The sequence below is a fragment of the Myodes glareolus genome, chromosome 24, assembly GCF_982192425.1.
Source record: "Myodes glareolus chromosome 24, mMyoGla1.1, whole genome shotgun sequence".
In the NCBI taxonomy this organism is placed as follows: Eukaryota; Metazoa; Chordata; class Mammalia; order Rodentia; family Cricetidae; genus Myodes; species Myodes glareolus.
The window spans coordinates 34506294-34531063 of NC_142049.1; the positions used below are offsets into that span (position 1 = coordinate 34506294).

The window sequence follows — 24770 nt, forward strand, 5'->3', positions numbered from 1 at the left end:
GAGATTTCATCCCAGCAAAGAAAACTATCCTGCCCGCTCCCTCAACAGCCCCGCCAAAAAGATTCATAGATTTTACTATAACACTGGGTAATCTGTCCTTCTGTCTGGCAGCCAAATAAGTGGAAAGAACCGCAGTACGAATGAAGGCAGCTTCCCCTACGACCACCCGCTTCCTCAAGGGAACAGCACAGTGACTCTCCCCCAGTGCTCCTCCCATTAGTCAGCTGGGGTTGCCATAGCAACAGAGATACTTTCCCAGCACTCTGCAGGTTACGAGTCTGAGTTGAAGGTGTCATAGATTTGGCTTCTTCTGAGGCCTTTCCCCTCTGCTTGTAGGAAGCAGCCTTCTCCAATATCCTCACAGGCTCTTTTCTCTGTGTGTGGCTATGTCCTTTTCTTTGCCAACAAGGGCAGCCGCCAGATTGGATGAAGGTGCCCTGGTCAGGACCCCATTTAAACCTTCATTTTCTCGTTAAAGAGACTGTTTCCAAATACAGTCACATTCTGAACTACCAGGGTGTTTTAGGCTTCCATGTGAGAATTTTTGGTTGACAAAATTTCGCTCACGGTACCTAAGCCATGTTCCCTTCCCCTGTGGAACTCCTTGCTCTCTGACTTGACAAATGATGGGACTGGGAAAGAAGCAATGAATAAATAGACTTAAGTCAGTTCAACTGCAATTATTGGCTGATAACATTTTATAAGGGTGAAAGCCTAGTTCCCATGAGAAATGGTGCCCTATCCGTGCAGCTCTTAGGGGAGTATTTACAAAGCTCTTTCTTTTGCTTTCCTTAGAAGAGACACCAATGGAGGGAGAGAGGAAGAGAGAGAGAGAGAGAGAGAGAGAGAGAGAGAGAGAGAGAGAGAGAGAGAGAGACTTATGTAAAGAAAGAGACAGAGGGGGAAGAGAGGGAAGGAGAGTGGGAGAAAGATAGAGAGAGAAAGAAAGAGAGTGTGTGAGTTCTTTGGAAGATCCTGCACTCAGGATAGCCAACAAGTTTATGCTATGAACTGTAAAACACCCATTTCTGTTGTATTTATCATTCTGGGAAACAGAAATATGATTTACTTCCTTAAGAGAGGGTATAATGGTCAGTGTTGTTCATCGGAGTGGTAATATCTCAAATCACCTTGGTGATGAGCTACTGAGCATGCTGTAAAATATTCTCTTAATCACATCCACTGAATTGGGAAGACCCACCCACTGTGACACTGTGCCCGTGGCAAGGAATCGTGGACTAGAGATAAGGGTGCAGAATGTGCACTGAACTTTAGCGAGCAGGCATGCATTAATGTTGTGTTCTGGCTACAGACATCAAGTGCCTGCTGCTTCAAGTTTGGTGCTGTGACTTCCTTCCCATAGCAGACCGCAACCTAGGGCTGCAGCCTCCAGAAACTCCTCTTCCCTGACACCGTTTTTGTCGTAGCATTTCCTCACAGCCACAGAGGAGAAATGAAGATAAACGTGGAAGTCAATTAGCTGCAGACTGAGATTTCAACTCATGTAGAATAGTTCCAGATCCTGGACGGAAACAAGTGTTGGGTAAAAACTTTGCCAGTTGGTTGGCTGGATATAAGCCCGCCAAGGTTGTTGTAAGGGATTCATTGATCTTGCCAACTGGCATGGCATCTATACTCAGAAAGAACCCGAGAGGAACTGAAGAGATTATCAGCCACGCAAAGGTAGAACCCTCCAGAGCTGAGAACAAGATCATACATGGGCAGCAGATGTCCGTGTAAATGAGTCATGAGTTAAGAGTGTCCTCTGGTTCTGAATGTGGCTGACATGGGGGCTGACTGAGAAGCCATTGACAATGGCACTGGGTCTTGTTTTGTCTGCATGTACTGGCTGTTTGGGATCCTAGTCTGTTTGGATGCTCACCTTCCTAGGCCTGGAGGGAGGGGGGAGGAACTTGAACTTCCCACAGGGCAGGAAACCCTGACTGCTCTTTGGACTGGAGAGGGAGTGGCGGGGGGAGAGAGAGTGGGAAAAGAAAAAAAAAAGAGTGTCCTCTGGTAGATAGCAGAAGGAAGAGAGTCACATGCCCCGTGGCAGAGAAAAGAGCACAAAGGCCTAGAGATGAACAGAAGTGGCTGGTTAATGTAACTCTCGGTCAGCGGCTGGGGCGCAAAAGGGACTCTAGGCTGTTTAGCGTAGTCTACGCAGAACACATAGGTAGTAACCTGCAATCCTCTAGACATCACCTAGGGCTTAGGCTGCTTCGCAAGCATGCCAGTGGCAGCAGGAGATGGATATTTAGAAATAAGTGACGGATGAAGAAATCCAGATGGAGACTCAGAAAAGGAAAAACATGAAGAGACCAGACCTGATAACTGGGGCTTTGACGAAGTCCAAATCACAGTTTGGTTCACTACACAACGGGGCAAAGAGAAATGCTCCGAGATCTTGTAGGGAGACATGGAGCACACGGAGGTGGAAACAGCACCAAAAAAGGTCCAGAGAGGGGGAGAAATGGTCCTGGTGATGAGAGAGCCCAGGGAGACAAGGGTGTAAGCACCCTGCAAAAATGGGAGCCAAGGATTTGAACTAACTAGACAAAAGGAAGCTGAATTTAAGCGGGACGCCCTTGGCCTGATGAGGCTAGTGTCTGTGACAGGTGGCCGAGGAGGCCCAGGAGGCAAGGCTCTGAGGAGAGTATGTGCTGCTGGGAATGCCAGAGAAGAGGGAGACTGAACCATCTCCATACAGCCCAGTGCCATCTTGATCTTACAGATGAGAATGGAGACCAGGGTAGATGAAGCAGTGTGGTGGTGAGACAAAGCTACCATCGACCTGGACTGTTGGTAGAGAGAGGTGTATGTTATATTCCAAACAGCCCTCTATCTAGCTTCTCTATAAGGAAAGCAGTGTGCAGGGCTGGGGATGCTCCAGGAAAGGGCACTTGCTGGCCATGCCTATTGCCCTAGTTTCAACCATAGCACTACAAAAAAAAAAGCAAAACCATACATTCAGAGAGAAGTATAATAGTTCGCCCAGGTAGCTTTAGCTTTTGCTTTGATTTTTTTTCCCCAACGGCATGTACTCTTGCATTGTGTCTGTACCTGAAGACTACAGGGGCTTTGGCAAAGTCCAAATCAGGCAGCAAACCCAGAGGACCTGCACATCACTGTCTGAGGGATGAGCCCCCATTCTGCTTCCAGCGCTTCCCTCTGCCCTCGACCTTTCGCAATTGGAGCTACTCCACTGACTTCTGAGAGAAAGTAGCTGGGTCATGAGGACCTGGCTGGCAAAGGAGGAACCTCTATGTCCCATGATTTCCTCAAGCCCCATACCAAGCAATTGCCTTGCACACTGTGCTCCCCGGGGTGGTTTTTATGTACCTAGTGTGTCCCATTTCTGGCTACTTCTTTCTTGTTCCTTTTCCTAGAAATGACCTCAAGTAAACACTAATGTGGCTCCATATTGATTCCTGCAGTTGTATGCCCTTTGGGACATGCTGGTCCCTATGTCCAAAACACCCTGGTGGCTTTACTATCACGCCAGTGTTCATTTCAGCCCTGATGTCTCCATATGAACTCACCCTGCCCTTCATTCCCAACTGCAGCCACAGCAAGCCCCGCAGACACTGTGACTTGCCAGCCAGGCAGGCGGGCAGTCCCCAGACAGACTCTGGGTAAGACATCTAGATGTGACCAAATGGATGGGGCAGGGGGCAGGGAGCAAGGAACGGTGGCTCTGAAGGGCTGCTGCAGCGAGAACATGATAGAGAGGCAGCCAAACCTGTCTTCCAGTGAACTCGTATTTGTTCACCTGAACTGACAGACAGGCAGATCAGCCCAGATGGATATCTGTCTAAGAGATGGAGGTTCATTCCCTCTGTGCACAAGCATGCACAAGCATGCATGTGCATGCATGTGTGCACACATGTACAGAGTCACACATCCGTACAAGTCATGAACCATCTATGCTACACATGTCACCATGCATTTCCTTATTCACAACCCATGTACAATAGTCATCTGATGTACCCTTGGCTTCTTCATGCGCTCATACACAACATATATGCACATGCCTCTCTTTATGTGCCTCACACATTACATGCCCCAACATACACAGCCATACTCAGAACCATACATCCACATGTAGCATGCGCCACACGCCACAACCCTCACTTTCCTGCATATCCCATACACCCCCCTACACACACACACACACACACACTCACACACTCACCCAGTTCCTATACTAGTCATCCTCAGTGATACGTTCTCAAGCTTGGTTGCTCGCCGTCAAAGCACAGACTAGGAAAGATAAACAGAGAGACTGCCTTCTAGTGTGCTGAGCACCAGAGGTTACCTAGCTGAACAGAGCAGGTGGTTTGCTTTGGGAAGATGGCACACAGGTACACTCCTGCGGTGAGTCATTACTCGGCCTTTCTGGGAAAGGTTGACACCTGTCACTTACACATCACATGTAGCCACCTGAAGGGCCCGTGACACCCCCCTCCCCCCCGCCACACGCATGGATTGCTGGGGCTCAGTCTCTCAGGTCAGGACTCGGAGAATGGTCTTGCTGTGTATTCTTGGTGAAGTCAAACACAAATGTCTACTTGGGATGTACTTTTCTCTGTGCTAGACAGTTTCATTTAGCTGTCTCAGAGACAGCCGACGTAAAATTTAGAGCAGAATTCATTTCTGTCACTCCCTTGTGAGAACCTGGGCAGTTTTGCATGTCCCTGTGTGTCCCTTGCCTCCTTCCAGGCAGTACCTTGGGGAATGACAACATTTTGAAGCCGGCATTATTTTTTGACACCTCCGATACACTGACTGCTTCGTATCTTCAATGAGTCTTGTCAGCTCCCCAAGAGGCCTTTGCCTCTTGTCTGGACACATCATCCCTGTAACTTCCCCTTGGGATGCTGATCCTGCAGGCCACTATCTCCACAAAGTGATCACGTCTTTGCTTCAACCGCAGTGAGTGCCGACGCTCTCCCTCATCAGCTTCGCCTACATACACCTTGGAGGTGCAGAGTTCTGAATTAGCTTCCTCTTACCTATTCAAGACTGTGTCTTCTCTTGGGTCCGATAACAGGCGGCCTATTCCAGGAAGCTTTTCCTGGCCTCTCCCAGCCCAGAGGTCCCCTCCTCTTCCCCTGTGTTCTTCCTGTGTTTGGATGTTGTCAGTCGGGAACAACCCATGGTCACTGTTTTGCTTTACACTGTGTGGACTACTATCAGAGAAGCCAGTTTATGCTGGAAAAAAAGCAAACTTCAATAATTAACACTAGCCATGTTAGATGTCTGTGAATGTATTCATGGTTTACTGGCCGGTTTAAAATACTTTAGAACACCTCCCACCATGTTAACAAACTATAACATCAAAGCTTCAGTGTTCCTCAAGTACTCTAAGATTCCAGTAATGCCTGGAACTTTCCTTGATTGTCAGGCGTTTGGCTTTCTGTATCCTCAGAAACAGAGCCGCAAGGACTACTGTCTGTGATGGGTGTGTAGGGCCATGGTCAGGGCCTTATTCTCACATCTGCCTCAATGTCCCCTGGATCTTCGTGGAGTGACATTAATTCTCTTGAATGTTCTGCCCAGGCTGGATGCCCCTGCTCACATCTAGGGACCGGAGGCTTGAAATTCGGTAAATATCCTGGGGAGAAAAATATCTGATTTTACTTAACCTTAGTTTAAATATTTGTAATTTTATTTTATTCTTTTAAAATAGGTGTGGAAGTGAGGGGAGATGGGTGTGAGCTCCGTGAGGCAGGGCATGGGTCTGTGCTCTTGAGTGTAGATACCCTCCTAGGCTAGAGGAGGGCATCCGGGTCTCCAGAGCTGGAGCTACATGAAATTGCTAAGGGTTTGATGTGGATACTGTGAACTAAACTCGGGTTCTCGGCCGGACACCGAGTCATCTCTCTAGCCCCATCTTTCGTTTTTAAATGCAACAGAAGCTAGGTTCGGACTGCTGCTAGGAACACCAGCAAAAACAAAGAACTCAGGATTAAGGGTTTTTTGTTTTGTTTTGTTTTTTGTTTGTTTGTTTTGTTTTGAGAAATCTGGTGTATGGCAGACCCTAACATATCCTTTGATGAGCAGCAGGGACATGCCTAGTCACTTTCAGGTCCATTTCAAAATCTCCCTGCTAATCCTCCTCTGATCGTTTGGCTGACGTTTGTAAGTCATCTCAGGTCTGTGAGGCACGGATGGAATACAGACAAAGCTATGCATGTCATATACTTACTCATCAATTTCCAGCTCTTGGAAAGCCTAGGCCCATCCTTAATTAGTTAAATTCTTGAGCAGAATTATTCCTTTTTCTCTAGAGGGAAAAAAAGACTTTTCAGCAACCTTTGACCTTGACCCAGAGCTCTGGAGTTGCCACGGCCTGGGAAACAGGCACAGCCTGGCCAGTGAGGGCCAGGGCTCCTGGAGGTAGTCTCCAAAACCCCAGCATCTTATTTCCCTTGAAAGCCCTCCCATGACTGCAGAGAGGCTCTTGCTGCCACTGGCCTACTTTTCCCTCAGTGCGTGTACTCGGAGCGCCACCTAGTGGCAGTGATTTTCCGTCCTTTGTCCAAACAGAGCACCCTGCCTTTTGGTTTCTTGGGCATTTGTTAATGTAGAACAGCAAGGTGGGCTTTGGGTTTTACGGATGAGTGGATGCCTATAGTTCACTTCGACCTATTTACCTTATCTCTAGATAGATATAATGTCGTCACAAAGTCTTCCATGAATTTGTATTTCTAAAGGACCTGTTTCGGTAAGCAGACCACATCAAATTGTTCCTTCTACTCAGTCTAGCTGACTGTTAGGACATTTTCTTGAGAAGCAGAGGCTGAAAACCTGCATCTGAAACTCTTGTCACCCTGAGACTCAATGCCCACCACCCCTCTCCCAGCAAGAGTCCTTAGAACCCGGTGAGGTTGCAGCCCTCCTTAATAGATGACTCTGCTTAAGAAGGTCCTTGATAGGCAAAGGACCCCATGGTGCCAGCCAGGCAAGAACAACAGCCAGAGCTACCCCTCACATTAATACTGAGATTATCCATAGCCTTGGGGGGCTAGGAGTGACAGGGACAAACAGGGAAAGTCCATTCGTGTATCTTCCAAAATGTGAAAAGCGCTCCTGGACTCCAAAGAATGAAGGAACCGAGCAGTAGACAGTGAGAAACATTGAAGACCAGTCACAACAGTAAAATGAAGGCTAAAAAAAAAAATACAAAGACTCGGTAAAGCGAAGAACCACAAACATAAACAAATTAACCAAAAGACAGAAAAGGCCCAAATTATTAAAAATGAAGTGTTTTATGATTTTACAACAGATAGCCATGAAAACGACAGGATCACCAGCAAATACTTACATATTTTGAAGAACAACAGGGAAGTCTAGAAGAAGTGGGTAAATTTACACTTATAACCAAAATTAAACCAAGAGGTTACAGATAATTTAAATAGGTCTGTAGCAAGCAGCTGATTAAAGAAATAACAGTCTTTCAAAGAAAAGACCTCCCCCTGAGAAAGACGAGGGTCGACATCTTGTAATGCCTCAGAGGAAGCTGCAGTCCCAGGGATGGGATCAGGTCTGACTGTCATTAAGGTCCACACGCATTGGTGAAGCCCACAACTCACAGCAAAAGCTGCAGACGTAGGTGAGAGACCCCAGCTGTCAGGGCTGTCCCTGCCGCTCAGTAGAAGACAGCAGAGAGAAGCTTCATCCCTGAACATCAGTTCCACAGAAGGAAACAATGTATCAGTCCTACTAGGACTGACTCCCGGCTCTAGATTCGCAATCCCAGGACAGACAGAACAGGAACACCGTGAAAAAGAAGGTTATCCTCCACAAACCACTGCAGAATAGTGTGTGAGAGAAACAGAAAGGAAATAAGGCAGTCCATCTGCAGTATGAAAGCAGAGCTGGATATTGTTGCACCACACCAAACTGAATTGAAGATAGATATGAAAGGCTCAATAAGCCAAATAAAAACTGCAATGGAAGCCTCATCAACAGAATGGATCGCGGAGAAAGCCGCAAGCCAGGAATGGAAGAGAAGGTAGAGGAACTGGATGCATTACTAAAGGGGAATGTGGAGGAGCTGCGTCACTTACTAAAGTTGTGCAGAATTTTTAAAAGAAGCATGAGCATGAAACGGCAGAGCTCTGGGAGACCATACGGAGATCTAAGTTTCAGATGGGCATAGAAGGAGAAGAATGCCGCCGTGAAGGCATAGAGAATATTCTCAATAAAATCATAGGAGAGATTTCTCCAAATTCAGACAAAGAAATGTCCATCTAGGTATAAGGCATCTACAGAAGTCCAAATAGAAAGAAGCAGAAAAGAAACTCTTTATGATATATTGTAGTTGAAACATTAAAAATGAAGAATAAAGAAAGGGTATTAAAGGTTTCCAGAGAGAAAAGTCAACTCAACTTATAATGGCAGAATAACACCTGGTTATTAATCTGATTAATAACATCAGAATAGCAATTGATTGACAGAAAGCATAAAACCAGAAGGGCCAGGAAGGATGTATTCCAAGTTTTGAAAGACCAGTTATGAACTCAGACTATTTTGATCAGCAAAACTATTAAAATTGAAGGTAAAATTTAAAAAAATTTCACGATAACCAGAGAATAAAGAAACTTATGGTTACTGGTCCATCTGAGTAGAGGACATCAGAGGAGGTACGTGAGTCTGAAGACCAGGATAAACATACCCAAGAAAGCACAATAATCAATTAATGATTCCAGAAGAGTCAAAGAAAAGAGGGCTAAGGAAACCACCACAAAACAAAGGATGCCAAGAATTAAGAGGCATCGTTCAATAATAAATCTTAATAGTAATACTCTCAATCCCCCCAACAAGGAAACAGACAAGCAGACTGCATTAGAGAACAGGGTCCATCTTTTTGTTGCCGGCAGGAAATTTATCTCCCCCATGCACCATGGGAAAAGGGTATTCTGAGCAAATGAAACCAAGAAACAGAGGGCATGGCCATTCTAATGCGACAAAATATACATTGTGGGGGATTGAATGCAATTGGCCCCATAAGAACATAAGGAGAGGCACTGCTAGGAGGTGTGGCTTTGCTGCAATAGGTATGGCCTTGTTGGAGGAATTGTGTCACTGTGGGATGGGCTTGGAGGGCCCATGTGTTCTCAAGCCATGTCTGGTGTCCTGGTTCCCTTCCTGATAGATGCTGGTCAAGGTGGCGCTCTCAGCCCTTCTAACAGAATGTCTGCTTACATGCAGAAATAAATGAGATACGTCAAATTAATAATTTAATGATTCACCTGAATCTTGGTTTCCTCATAGAAACCAAGAACAAACAATACCTTCAAAACATAGAGAGGAAGAGACAGTGAAATTCAAAATAGGAATTACGGAAATAGAAACAATAACAAAAATCAATTACATGGAGATACATTTCCCTGACAAGACTGACAAACCTTTATGATGATAACGGACTAAGCCTCTGAAAATGCAAGCCACCCCAATTAAATGTTTTCTTTTCCTTTATAAGAGTTGCCGTGATCATGGTGTCTCCTCCCAGCAATAGAAACCCAAAGACACACTTCAAAGCGAAGCTAATCAGAAGAGATACGAAGGCTAATGTCATATTCACGGAAGGAATAATCAATGAAGAAGATATTATAATCTGAACCATATGCACCACCAAACACACGTGCACCCAATGTCATACAAGCAGTCCCAGTAGGTTTTAAAGCACAGGTTAACTCTAACACAGTGAACATAGGTAACTTCAATACCCAGGCTCACTGATACGGAGATCATCTGAGCATTAACTAAGCAGAGAAACTCTGGAGTTAAATTACATCATAAATCAAACGGCCCTAATAGACGTCTACAGAACATCTTACCCAGACACTAAATACACATTACTTTCTGCAGGACATGACATTTTTTTTTAAGGCAACCACCTAATAAGACAAGGGCAAGTTTAATTAAAACAGGAGACTGCAAAAACACCCTTCATTCTCTCTGACCACAAGGGAATAAATCTGGATATCAATGACAGTAGGTACTACAGAAAGGTCACAAACTCATGGAAACGAGACAACCTTCTACTGAGTAATAATTGGGCAAGGGAAGAAATCAAAAAGGAAATTTGAATTTTTGTAGAATTGAATAAAAATGAGTATGCAAAATAGCAAACTATATGGGAAGGGATAAAGAGAGTCCGTATAAAAAGGAGATACGTCAAATTAATAATTTAATGATTCACCTGAAGTCCTTATAGAAACCAAGAACAAATAACACCTTCAAAACATAGAGAGGAAGAGACAGTGAAATTCAAGATAGGAATTAAGGAAATGGAAACAATAACCAAAATCAATGACATGAAGATACATTTCTCTGACGAGATTGACAAACCTTTAGCCTAATTAGCAAAAAGAAAGAGAGAAGACCCACATTGGAGATAAAAAGGAAGACATTACCATAGACACTAACAAAACTGAAAGAACCAATCAAGAGAACATACTCTGAAAATGTATATTCCACTAAACTGGAAAACCTGAAAGAAATGGTTGGGCTTATATACACATATGACCCACAAAGGTTAATGAAGCGGAAGCAGGCCATTTGAGTAGATATATAACAATCAATGAGATTAAAGCAATATTTCGAAAACTATAGGCAAATCGATATTATGTAATGTAAAGTTTCCTTCCTAAAAGTCAGTGCAGTCGGCTATGAGCTTGACTTTTGTGAGCAGCATTAAATGCAGTTCTTGTGACACAGACTTCAGTCTCCCTAACACTATGTGATGTCGTGATGTCAACTTGGGAAAGAAATCTCCCAGTTAAAGAACCTGGGTGAATTCAGTCCAGGGTTCTATTTGCTCTTCAAAGAAGAATGAGCACTAATCTCCTCAAATGATTCTGTAAAATATAAAAGGAAGAAAGTCTTCAAATTCCTTAAGAAGTCAGTATTATTCTGGTGCCTAACACAGAATTACAAACTAATCTGCCTGTTGAACCACAGGCAGAAAAATTCTCCATAAAATATTTGGAAGCTGAAGCAAAGAATATATCAAAAAAAGCACACACCATGAACAAGTTGGCTTCATGCCAGAGACACAGATATGATCCACAATATTTAAATCAATGAACTGAATCTACTCCATGAATAGAGTCATTGACAAAAATTAAAAGATAATCTCATTAGATAAAAAAAAATAGCCTTTGACAAAACTCAACATTACAGCATGCTAAAAGTCCTGGAGGGATTCGAGACACAGTGGATTTATCTCGACATAAGAAAGACAATACACAGTAAGCCAATATCCAGCATCTTGCTAGATGAAGAAAAAACTCAAAGCATTTCCATTAAGCTCAGGAACAAGAACAGGGTGGCTACTTTCCCTACTCGTGTTCAATGTGATACTTGAAATCTTAACTTGAACTTAATCTTCAACAATAACACAAGAGCCCAAGATAAAAGTGGAAGGAGAAAAATACAGCAAAGTATTTATATTGACAGATAATATGATTTTATACATAAAGAACCCAAATATGCTACTACAAATTTTCTATAGCTGATGAACAAACATTGCAAGGTGGCAAAATTAATGAACAAACTCAGCACCCTTCCTACATATCAATGACAAATATATGAGAGAAAAATCAGTAGCCGTCTCATTCACAACAGCCTAAAAATATCTTTGAATAAATTGAACAAAGGAAGTAAAAGACTGATATAAGGAAAATTTCACACCACTGAAGAACTGAAAACACCAAGAGATAAAGAATCCTTCCAAATGCTCATGGATTGTTAGAATCAATATTATAAAATTGGCCATGATACCAAAAGCAATTGATACATTTAATGATCCTCACCAACATTCACAGAAATTAAATACAGTGATCTTATATTTCATATGGAAACACCAAAGATCCATAATAGCCAAAACAATAGTAAAACATAAAAATACTGCTTAGGTATATCACCATTCTTGATTTCAAGTTATACTAAAGAGTGATAGTAATAAAAACAGCATGGTATTTGCAGAAATTCACATTGGTCAATGGGATAGCACTAAGGGCCCACATATAAGCCCATACTTCTACAGCCTCATAATTTTGACGAAGAACTAAAAACTAAATATTGGAGAAAAGACAGCATCTTCAACAAGTAACGCTGACCAAGCTGTATAGATACATGTAGGAGAATCCAACCAGATCTTGAGCGTTCTCTCTCCACTCAACCCCAGACGGATCAAGAACCTCAACATGTGAACATAAAATCAAGCCTCTGGAATCTTGCAGAGGCTAAATGGCCTGGAACAAACTAGCAGCATCCTCCTACATTCGTGGAATGGCAAAATTTACAAAGTGAAAACCATTATGTTACCAAAAGTGACCTATTAAATTCCCATTAAAATTCTAGTGACTTTATTCACAAAACTAATAAAATACTATCAAACTGACCTATGGAGACACAAAAGACCATTGAGAACCAGAGAAACATTAAGCATAAGGAACAGGGCAAGAAGTATCAAAAAACCTGATTTTAAATTATTCTGCAGAGTCAGTGTTACAAAAGTAGCATGATGCTGGCCCCAAACAGGCATGTTTCATATGGAGTAGAATAGAGGCTTCAAAAACAAGCACATTGCTACAGCCAACTAACTTTTGACAGAAGTCAAGAAACATGTATTAGAGACAGCACAGCTTTTTTAACAGGTGGTGCAGGGTAGGTCCATGCAGAATGCAACAAGACCCGCCTTACACAAAAAATCAATTAGAAATGGATTCAAGACCTCAGTGTAAGGTCTGAGACTTTGGGACTGCTGGAGTACAGTATAAACAAACCATTTTAAGATAAAGAGTAGGCAAGAACTTTCTGGATGGGACTTTAATAGCTCAGGAAGTAACCCTGAGAATTTAAAATCTATAATACATAAAACTAAAGGGCTTCTCGACAGAAAAAGAAGCAATAAAACAGGAAAAGACATCCTAAAAGTATGGGGAAAATCTCTCCCAACTCTACTTCTGTCAAGGAGCTAACATCTAGAACTTACGAAGAACTCTAAAAGTTAAACATCAACAGCGTACAGTCAATCCGCTAAGGAAAGAGCTTCAAAACCAAACAATAAGACATTACTGCTGAATCCAGCATGTATTTTGATTGCAAAATGTGCAGAAACCAAGTTGTTGCTGGATCTGTGATGTTCTTCCCTGGAAGTTAGCTTTCTCGGTTCAGGAAGTTGCGTGTAAGTTGCTGGGAGAAAAATGTCATCAACCGTTTTACCAAGCTACGAGCCCTGTGATATCCAATGCCAACTTTTCGGCAAGCTGTGCCCAGTGGTGCAAAATGGCTGTTAGGGCTCTTGCAGCAATCCATGCCTGGTGCTGTAAAACTGGTCAAAAGTCCGGGGGTGTGGAGGTCATAGGCCCTCTGGGCAAACCTACTGTCATCTTGCTATATGGACATGTCGTCAAACTGCCTTCTCAACGTTCACGTTTACATCCATAGACTGTTGATAGCCTTGGCTAAAGGAGCATAGTCTTGAAGTGGACATTGGCTAATGCAGAAATTCCTAATTGAGGAGAGTGCTGAGACCGTGGAGTGATCAACCCTAAATCGGATATCTACATCACTCCCTCCGATGCTCAGGAAATATCACTAAGAAGAAGCGTAGAGATAGCATAAAAGTGCTCGCAATGCTGTCTTATACACACGACTTGGGTATTGAATCCATGAACACAGAGCAACAGAGGACTGGGCTCATCGGCATTCTGCCATGGATCAAGGAGAAGGTCATAAGTGTTACTTTTCTCCTAGGAGACAATTCACGGTTGATGAAGGTTGAAGAGTCAGCCCTCATCGTCATAGCTCACCTAGGCTCATGCAGGCAACCCTAATTACAGTGGTCCACAGCCCAGGAAGTAGCAGGGGCCTCTTGGTAATAAGTGGTTTGGTGGGAAGCAGAAGTGAATAAGATTGAATGACAGAGGAGATTATCATCAAATTATGTTATATCCAGATATATAATGCAATCATGAGCATAAAGTTTAGACAATAAATTGAGCAAATGAATTGAATCAGCAGCATTCAAAGGAAGGACAAATGGACCCAGAATATTTGAAAAAAAAAGTTGAAAATTCTTAGCCTCCGGGGAGATGCAAATTTAATCTGCACTGGAATTTCATGTCTTACCAGCCAGATGGCTATAAATGTAACAAATGATGAGAAATATTCATAAGGATGCAAGGGAAGTTGAACTCCTAGTAGCTGCCAGTCAGGATGCAAATCTGCGAGGCCACAGTGGAAATCAGGGGGCCGCTCCTCAGGGAACTGCAAACAGCATGCAAATCCAAGGAAGTCTAAGTCAACACACCCTGTGTCTTCTTTCACATCATGTTTACTGAAGTACTACTCACGATGCCCAAGATAGGGCGCCAGTCTAGACGTCCACCAACAGATAAGTGGGTCAAAGGAAAACATGGTATAGCTACACACTGCGGCTTCCTTCATTAATCTAGAAGAATGAAATTGTCATTTGCAAAACCATTGAAAGACAATCCCGTTAAATACGGTTAGCTGAGTTTCTCTGCGTTAGAAAGACAAAGACCATGTGTGTCCATCCATTTCTGTGGGTAATAATATATATTGTTATTCAAAGTGGAACCTTAGGGGACAAAGAAGGGCTCCGAAAGGGAAGGTGGGGAGGGGAACAAGAAAGGGCAATTAGGTGTGGGAGAGAGACAGAATATCATAAACTGTCTTTGTAAGCTGGAGTTGTGAGTATGCTGCCCTCTGGTGGGCATTGGGCCGATGTGCATATTTACTATAATCCAGTACTCAGCAAAATGAGTCTTAGACCTAATATTCTTACTGTATTAGGAAAGATTTAAAAAAGACAGTGGTGGAGTGCATAAAATCAAAATGCATTGTATTCTTGTGTGAAAATGCTCCCCCGGTCAGGGGGAATGAAAGGCATCTTCAACTCAGAACACTTTTAATTTACAGTGCGTTTTCTGAAATATAATCTAAAAAAGTTGACAGTTTTTAATGTATCTTTGGGTTTCTTGTTTGTTTCATTGTTTGGCACTGGGAATGGAGTCTGGGGTCTCATACGTGCTAAGCTCACAACCTACCCCTGAGCCACGCTCCCAGCCAAGAGTGACATCTTTTTTGAAGACAGTGGGACATGTCAGTGGCTCTCTTTAGACTTACTAGAGCTGCGGGTGACGCGTATCTCTAGAGCGTGGGAAGAACAGTCCATCGGAGCAATCCTAAAAGGTTTTCAGGCCCAGCACTGACAATTAGCTTCCGGTCAGAGCCTCAGGTGACAGTCATTTGGGAAGGTGACATCAACAACGGCCAGAAAGATTTCCAGTTTGCTCCGCATGGTGGGAATTGTAAAAAAACACCCTACCTCAGTGCAAGCTCTTCTTTGGTTTAGATTGGGGTTTACTGCACTGGGGGAGCTACGTTGTCAGACAACGGCTCCCGTGTTGAAACACTTCCTGGGCTAGAAAGGGTACCACGAGGATACTAGCCTTCACCACAGAGTCAGGCTTCATCTTTTGAGTTAGATATGCCTTCCAGAAGAGCAGGGACAGAATTTTACCTGAACCAGGTACCCATTTCTGCATGTCTTCCACGGTTTGATGCCACAAGCAATATTACCCAGCACAGGCCTGTACAGATGCGCAGACCGAGTTTCTCATGGCCTCGTCAGTGTGGCTGTCACCAAGGAACTACTGCACCCAGGGAAACAAAGCCACTGGTTTTATATGGTGTGCAAACTGTCTATCTGTCCCTACAACAGATGCCTGCAAAATATCAGTTTGCAAAGAGAAAGAGGACTTTGGGCTCATCGCTATGGAAACTCCAGTAATGACCTGTTGGCCCCATCATTTGTTTCGAGTTTTGGCAAGACAGACATAAGAGCAGGGCTTCATGGCAGAGTCACACCACGCTTCTCATGTTAGAAAGCCAAAGCGAGGAAAAGGAAGGATGTCACCCTGACTTGGAAACAAGGTCACTCCCTTAAAGGTTCCATCTGTTCCCGATATTGCTGCTTAGAGAGTAAGGCCTTTAGCGTACTGGCCACGGAGGGACATTCTAGATCCACACTACAGTGCCAGGCCTGATGAATGTCCTCAGTGCTGCACAGAAGAGCTGTCCCCCTGAATGCCCATGATGGATGAGCACCAGGTTCTATGTAACCTCTGCAGCGACAGTAATTTCTACTGTCATTTCACTGCTTGTTAAATCAGCAAAGGATGGCTGGTTTTTGTCAACTTGGCACAGTCTTAACTGAGAAAATACCTCCGTAAGGTTATGTTGTATGTAAGTCTGTGGGGGTACTGTCTTGATCTGTGATTGACATAGGAGGGCACCCCCCCCACTGTGGGGGTGCCATCTCGGAAGGTGGCCAGCGGTCAAGAAAGCAAACTGAGAAGGACATAGAGTCAGCCAGCGAGCCATACTCCTCCATGGCTCCTGATACAGTTCCTGCCTCCCGGTTCTCGTCGAGTTACTGCCCTGCCCTTCCTCAGTGATGAACGGCCACATGGAAGTATAAGCTGAAATAAACCCTTTCCTCTCCCCTCCCCACCCCGCTTTGCTTTCGGTCGTGGTGTTTATAATCACAGCCGCAGACAGCTATGTGGGGCGGCTTTAGCACACTAAGATGCACAGCAATCCCGAGGACTATTCCACTTCTCAGATCGTGTAGGCTGAGAGAAAGAAAACTCATTATCAACTTCGCAGCTCATTACCAGGCTCGCTCTGCATAAACAACCGCTCCTGACTGCCAGGAGTCGCTCTGGCTCACATCCCTCTCACCCTTCCTTCTGGGCACGGTACTATGAAGACAATCCTAATAGGACTCCAAGATGCAGTGAGGATGCGGCTGCGCTCCAGCCAGCACGCAAGCGTGATACATCGAGCAAGGGTACTGCTGAAACCGTGGCTGGCTCTCGGATGACTCCATGACCCTGAGGTGACTACCAAATCGCTCAGGGCTGCGCTTGCTCTGAGCATTAAATGAGAAGGTGTCACTGGCCGCCTGCCTAGCAAAACTCTTTGGAAGACAGAAGCATTTGATGTCTGTGCCCTGAAGATGACTCTCAGTGAGGACTCACATGCCTCGTCTGTTCCCCTCTCCATAGCGTGGCGTGGCTGACTGCACTTGTCACATAGGAAGTGTGCACCTGAGTGTGGCAGCACACTGCTCAGAGTAAAGTTGCACATTGTATGATGTGTGGCGTACATTTTGGACCTAAGCAGCTTCTTGGAGATGAGAATCACAGACAATAATCTAGAGGGACGGTGGATAGCTTTATTCTATGAAAAAGTCAGTCCCACAATAGCCTCATTCAATCCTTCTACGCTAGGTGCCCCCAGCATGCTTCATGCTCAGTCTCTGCCCTGTCCCCTTTCTCTGTTGTCCTGAGTTCCTTGCAGACGCCCTCTTTTCTGTAGGGTAATGGCCTAGGACTCATTCTCAGTCTCGCTGTTGTTTCTCAACTTCTTCACAGACTTCCTGTGTGCACACACTTACTCTTACAGCTGTGGCCATTTACGGGCACAGATTTGAGGCCAGTGTGAGGGAAGAGGTGGGCAGAAGACGAAATGACAAGGTGTGTGTCAGTGTCTTGCTCACTACCACGCTGATACAAACAAGTCTTCCTGTCAGTGGGTGCATAACCCCGTGCTCCTGCGTCCCTGGGGGCTTATAGTTCTAAACACAGCCTCTGAATGTGGCAACAGCTATATTGTTTTCTAATACGATTATGTATTGAAATTATTTTTATACAAAAATTTTATGAAATAAATTCTACAGGTACCGAGGTGAGTGTGTGTGTGTGTGTGTATGTGTGTGTGTGTGTGTGTGTGTGTGAGAGAGAGAGAGAGAGAGAGAGAGAGAGAGGAATGCACTCATAATTTTGTTTCCTGTAACTTTAAAGGCATTTCCTGAATTCCAGTTATACTCACCATGGATATCAAAAAGTTATGAAGGACTCTTGCTCATTGGTCAATTCATTAACTAGCTGAAGTCTATGGATCATTCAGAGTTAGGAGTGGCAAATGTCATTTTGAATTGCAACGATTAAAACTTATTCTTAGTATTTAAATCCTATCAAAACATAAGAAATAGGTTTTCAAACCTTGAAAAAGCTGTACAATAGCAACCCAATTGGGCTCATTTTAGGCTTTTCGGTTGGTATAAAACACAATTTCCCTCTTTCGTTATCTGAGCCACTACTTCAGAGTATGCTCTTGAGCATGTACCAAGAATAAAAGGAGTACAAATACCAGTGTCTGGAGACCTCTCCGGCTCAGGAAAACAATCTGAACAAGCCTTAGCGTCTGCACTTCTCCAAGCACAAGCGCTAGCCATGAGACGCACCACAGTACACACACGTATGCCCCCACACACCTCCGTGTACCAGCACACGCCCTGTGGTGCACCAGAGCACACACTCACATATGCCTCCAACACACATGTGCCCCGCACACATGTGCAGCCTTCAAATCATCTGCCTACCCATGAGGCACCAAGCCTTGTCCAGGTATGTTAGCCACCAGCCGAGCTGGCCAACTGCTCACCGCATGGTGTAGAGTAGCGTGCCGTCATCCTCCAGCCGCAGCAGCTTGTTGGGTGTGGTCATGTTGTGTGCGATGGACTTCTTCCCGTTGTGGAAGAACGTGTCTGGCGTCCAGATCTTACTGGCAAGGAGGTTGTTGAGAGGCAGGCGCTGCATGGGCCCCTTGAACCGTAGTCTTTCATCTTTCCAGCTTTGCCGGAAGAACACATCTATGGTATATTCCTAATACAGAAGACAGCATCAGGGTGGCACCTCAGTAGGAGAGGCCCCTGAACATGGTTGATTCGCTGTGGGAACTGCCTGTGTTGACCAGGCTTTGGTACCTACCATTTCCGTGTCGGACACTGGACCGAAGCTGGTCACATAGATGTCTGTTCGCACCTGCGTGATTCGCTCTGAAACACAGACATAGGTTGCTCGGCCCTGCCTCACCGTGAGCCTCCCCTACGCTGCGCTGATGTTCTCGGTGTGGTACTCAACTCCATTCTGTACAGCTGGTGTGTTTATGCGCTTTGTGAACCTGGAATACTTGAGAAAATACTCAATGGGCTGGGCTGCCCCAAGCTAAAAATCAAAGAAGAGTATCCATTGTGTTAGGGAAATGGTTTGGGTCTCATGGTATCCCTCCCCCTGGGGAGAGATCTTCTATAGAAATGGACTGGGATGCTAGTGACACTCCTAAACCTGGCGCCGTAAGGCCAGCCTGCTGTGGGTACCGATCGGAAGCACTGGGTGTACTCAGGGAAGGAGTGATGAACAGAGCTGGGGTGCATGCCAACACAAGTACCGACTGAAAAAATAAATGCTCCTCCTGTATGGCATTGTGAATTAGAAACCCCCATCACAGGGTCCTACTGTACTTACTAAAGTGATGAAGTATACAGAAGTATCAATATGGTCAATAATACTTGGACAGGGGCCCCTGGTTTTTTTCCTTGGGTCATGAGCAGAATCTACATTCGGAATGTACCACCACCCACACTTAACCAGCTGCCTAATAGCATGCGGGGCTCAGTTGCCCAACTCCCCTACTGAGGTGCTATTCTACTGCATGGTATATATTTACCATGTCGTGTAGTGTGATTTTAGTGCCTGCCTTCTGGATAAGATACACGCCCTACTGTGTCCTCTGAGCCTGAGTGGCCTGTTAGGTTCTCTGCTGAATGAATAAGAGTGACCTGAGCAGGAGACCTGAACAAAACTCAGCAAGACTTGATGTCAGCTCAGCAGTCATCTCTGCTTTGTCCCTCTGAGGGTGCACACAGAGAGACGGGACTGTTGGGCACTGAGCCCGAGAATGCTTTTCCGTGGGCTAGAGGGATGGCGCCAGATCTGTGAGGACTCTTCTTGCACTAAAGACAATGAATGCAAATCTGTGCTTTTCGTGAATGAAAATGATACAGACATCAGAGAACTCATTTCACACTTCAAGTGTGCATCTGCCCAAGGGTCTAAACCTCACGGCTTCAATGTATAGGAACCGAGGCAGCAGATAGAGCGTTTGGAAGAGACTTCCACCGGGGTTCCCCTTTACATAAGCGGGGGCATTTTACATACTTTTCACTGTGATATTCAGTGATGAATCAGACTTCTAGTATGCAAAGACACAAAGAAAACCTTTAGTGGGCGTGAAATTCTGATAACCATTTGCAGGTAAGTGACTGAGAGCCATTTCTACTTCCTAACACACGGCGTGCTCAGCTTTAACTGAACCTAAGAACTTGGTTCCCTTCTAAGGAACCAGAATGAGCTGTCAGATTATCTGGAAAGCACGAAGTCTTCAGCAATGTGATTAGGAAACCACTTCCCTCCCAGCCCCACGAATCTGGAAAGTAACACAGGACAAAAGATAGCTAAGCATTCCACTCAAAATCCTGGTCAAGTAGTTCTCTCCGGAACTGTCTGAATTTCACTCAGCGTGTGATTACGGCTGAGGGTGCTGTCGTCCTGGATCTTCCCAGGCCTCAGCTGGAGGCACACTCACCTCCGAGCCCAGGCCGCAGTCTGTTGTCATAACCATCCAAAAGCCCATCCAAGATCCTGGTGAATATTGTGATGTTGTCATTGGTCTCGTCTCGTACAGAACTGGTTGGCATTTGTGAGAAACTTTCAAAGAGAAAAACAAAAGAGAGAAAATTCCAATTGCTTCTTCTAAATATTTCTTTTTCAAGACAGGCACACAATACTCCTACGGCATCTGACCTTGGAGGACTGGGGTCTAATAAACAACCCTGCCACTCTGCCTTGGCTGGCCACTAGGTTCCCTTCACAAACCCTGGATCTGGAATGTTCTTTGTTCTGCTCTAGGTAAAATGATTGTCAACCTAACATCAAACTTCAGGTTCTACACTCTTTTTGAGGATCTGGACCTTCCTGTTTCTTTTCTGAAGGCTGGGCTGCTCTTACAGAATGTGGCTCTCAACATTAACCTCTGTACATGGACTAGCAGGAAAGACCATGAAATCACAGGGAATTTCAGAACTTTATTTAAATCAGAAAAACTGAGTTTCAAAGTCAGCAGGGAGAACAGGGAGGCTGAAAAATTTTAACCCAAGGAAGGTGTGGTGGCACAAACTTTCAATCCCAGCAGTCAGGAATTAGAGATAAGCAGAACTCTGTGAGTTCAAGAGCAGCCTGGTCTACATAGTGAGTTCCAGGCAAACTAAAGCTACATAGTGAGACCCTGTCTCAAAAAGAAAAAAAATGTACCTAAATTAGAAGACAAGAACTGTTACTGGCAGACTGGCCAACAGGAAATGAACAAGAGTGTTCTGGTTTTAGTCAATGGCGGGAAGTTTTTTAGATTACAAAAGTCGGTGGAGCTGAAGCTGAAAGCCAGAATCGACCTACATAAATGTGATCAATAAAAGCAATTATTCCAAAGAAGTTGGTGCTCCAGACACACAGCAATTCTGACCTCAGCATATACCCTGAGAAAACCAAGAGGACTGTCTCCATGCCCGGAAGACAATAACGTGTCTGGAGACCACAGATCCTCCTCCATTTCCTTCGGATGATTTCAGGGGTGCAATCAGCACTTGGCATACAAACCAGTCTGGGCTTCACAGACTCAAGGCACATTATTTGATGACATTCAGTACTCTTGGCACACTGCAAAGAAGAGCACATGATTCCTGTCCCTTCCCTGGGAAGCCTGGCTGTGGGATGCTGTGGGAAACTGCATAAGCCCTTCATGCAGTTGTTAAAATCAGTGTTGTTGTCTCTCGGTGAGAGGCTGAGGCCAGAATGTGCATGCCCTTTCGCCCTCAGCTCTTGAAAACCATGCGCTTTCATTGATTGCATCTAAGCAGATTAACCCATCACTGGCTCCAAAGAGAGTCCACTTGGAATAAGCAGGAAATTCCCTTGATCTAATTCTCACATCGCCATTTCAGCAGACAGCTGAAAGTTCGCACACCCTAAATTTCAGTCCTGTTAGGACAGAGGCTACGGATGTATCTCACTCTCTTCTTTAGTATTTCAAAATATCGGGGGCCCCTTATTTCTAGCACCCATAATGTTTTCAGACTTCGGAAGAAACAAGGGAGCTTCTCCCCACTCCTGGTAGGTAATAGCTGGGTGGAAAGACTTGAAAACATCTAGGCTGCATAAGATGAATTCCATACTCTAGGCTTGCTTGGTTGTCCAGTAACTAGGCACAAAATATCTGGTCTCACATCCTCCTCAAGACAGTCAGTGATTGTCTATCTGGTTGTCCAATTTTAGGCAATGTCCAGCTGCCTAATGTTAGGAGGGCCTCACTACTTCTTCAATTTAACAATTAAAGTGTGAGAATATTCAGCAGTAGGTGGTGTGGGAGGGCCTTCTCTCTATGTGTTGCTCTTGTTGGTTAATGAATAAAGAACTGGCTTGGCCTCTAGCAGGGGAGGACGAAGGCGGAGTCAGAGAGAAGTCACACAACCCCTGGAGACAGATGCTGGGAACTTTAACGGCTAAGCCACAGCCACGTTGCGATATACAGATTAACAGAAATATGAGTTTAGCCAGAAATACACTTAAGCTATTGGCCAAACAGTATTGCAAATAACACAGTTTCTGTGTGATTATTTTGTGGCTGGGCAGCCAGGATCAACAAGCAGCCCCCTTATGCAACAAGTAGGAAAAAAACAATACTATCTTCATGCATGAGTCCATTTCCCATTGGTTAAAGTACCAAAGGTCAAATTCATTCACAAAAGTCTTAAACATACAAACATCATAAGTAGGCTGTTCAGAATTTATAAACTATTTATTTTTCGGGGGATAGCATTTCTGAGCACCTACACTGTGTATGTTGCCTGCCAACTAGCCATTTAGTAGCCATCTTTGTTACCAGCTGGACTGCCACATCATTGTAAAGTACAATGTCAAGGAACACTTATTTTAGTTAATAAATGGTCCTGAGGTACAAGGGCAATGATGTTGGTGATTTCATTACAGTGTGGTGTTAGACCCTTTCGATTCTATTATCTTTGTTCTTGATCTCTCAGTACGCCTAATTTATAGGCTGAACTTTACCACAGGTGTGTACTATAGGATTTTTTTTAACAGGTACTGGATTTAACACTACCGTAAATTTTAGGCACCCACCAGAGGCTTTGGGATATATCCCCACAATCAAGGGGCAATAATTTCATTTTTCAAGGACTTCCTAAGTTGATCTATTATCAATTATAAAATGTTGTTCAATCACATTGGATAGGAACATCCCTGGCCATCAAGAGAAAAAGATTTGGTGGTGTCACTGACTATTTTTATGACAGCATGCCACTGTATTGCTTAGCTCTCTCTCTCTCTCTCTTTCTCTCTCTCTCTCTCTCTCTCTCTCTCTCTCTCTCTCTCTCTCTTTCTCGACACATGCCCACTGTTTCATTGTTTCAGGCAACTGGTATGCCTCTTGGATCTGAATCTGACTTTATCCCTGGCCAATCTGTCTCTAAGACCAGGGACAGATGCAGTGCTTATGAATTCTAGAGCTGTTTCCATTTATTGGACATATACTTTATTGTTTTTATTTTATGTCCATAGTAGTTTTGTCTCCATGCATGTCTGTGTAACAGGTACATGACTGGAGTCCACAGATGCCCAAAGAGGGTATTAGAGTTTATGAAACTGGAATTGCGGATGGTTGGAAACACCATGTGGAATTGAACCAAGGTCCTCTGGAAGAGCAGTCAGTGCTCTTAACTTCCAAGTCATCTCTCAGAATAGACACTGTTTTTAGTATGTATTTCAAAATATCTACTTTCACTTGTACATAATGACACTTTCCTTAGAAAAATTTCAGATCTTCCCTGTCCTGCCGTAATTGCCTCCCGTATCAATTTTTGGATTTTCATGTGGCAGCATTCAGGGTTGGGTGGTGGTGGGGGGTCTGAAATATTTTCTGTGTTGTATTAAACGGTCATGTTCCAGGAGTAGAAAAGAGACATTAAGGAAAAAATCCCTGGAAATGCCTCTTAGGGCAGAAGCAGGGTTTACACTTTGCTGCTGTTGTTTGGGGGATTTTGTTTCTTCATTTTCCATAATGAACCCCAGAATGAATCACCTGTAATACGTGGCTGTACCGTGTCCTGACATCACAGTGCTGAGGGTAATGTCAGTTTCACTTGCTCCCCTGGCACAGTGACTCCTTCACCCACAGATATCTGGGGTCTCGCTTAGGCCCCCGCTAAGCCGCAAGATCGTAGGAAGAAACTCTAGTTCGGACCAACCAACAGTTGGGGAAAGGAAAACAGTGGGGACACACTGGGATCTGTGTTCAGTGGGAGGTAGGGTGACTGGCGCCTCAGGTGGGGCCACCATGTCTTCCCCAGGCAGGCCTGGCCACCATTCATATAAACACTGCTGTAGCCGAGGAGTCTGCTCACTCTTAGCACAGTTGTGAGTGAGTTCCAACTTCAGGCATTAGAAAAGATCTTTGAAGGAGTGGATTTTTGTGAGGCGAAGCTAAATCTGTTATCAGTGACAAGCACTTTCGGCATAAAGGAAGTGGTTTTAAGTGTCGGTGACTTATTCCGATTATAACTGAAGATTAATTCAATCCAATTACAATATAAGGTTAAAATAGCTACATTCTCTTAAAACGTGAACGTTTCCTATTGGGTTTTCAATATTGCTTATGAAAATGGACTACACTCCTCCGATGCTCCAGGCCTACCACTTTTGCACTTCCTGTTTCTTCTAGAAAAGGGATTCTTAAGACAACAGAGA

General features: G+C 44.4%; 1 protein-coding gene across 5 annotated transcripts in view; it reads right to left on the reverse strand.

Moving 5' to 3' along the window:
* The window catches only part of Gabra5 (gamma-aminobutyric acid type A receptor subunit alpha5), an 86907-nt gene that overhangs the window by 48698 nt on the left and 13439 nt on the right, over positions 1-24770 (reverse strand). For all 5 annotated transcript variants that reach the window (XM_048434737.3, XM_085682688.2, XM_085682689.2 and 2 more), the window contains 3 exons: positions 20542-20663; positions 18885-18952; positions 18559-18779 (listed from right to left, as the gene is read on the reverse strand). In XM_048434737.3, coding sequence (XP_048290694.2) covers positions 18559-18779; positions 18885-18952; positions 20542-20663 — 411 coding nt within the window. The remainder of the gene's footprint in view (positions 1-18558; positions 18780-18884; positions 18953-20541; positions 20664-24770) is intronic.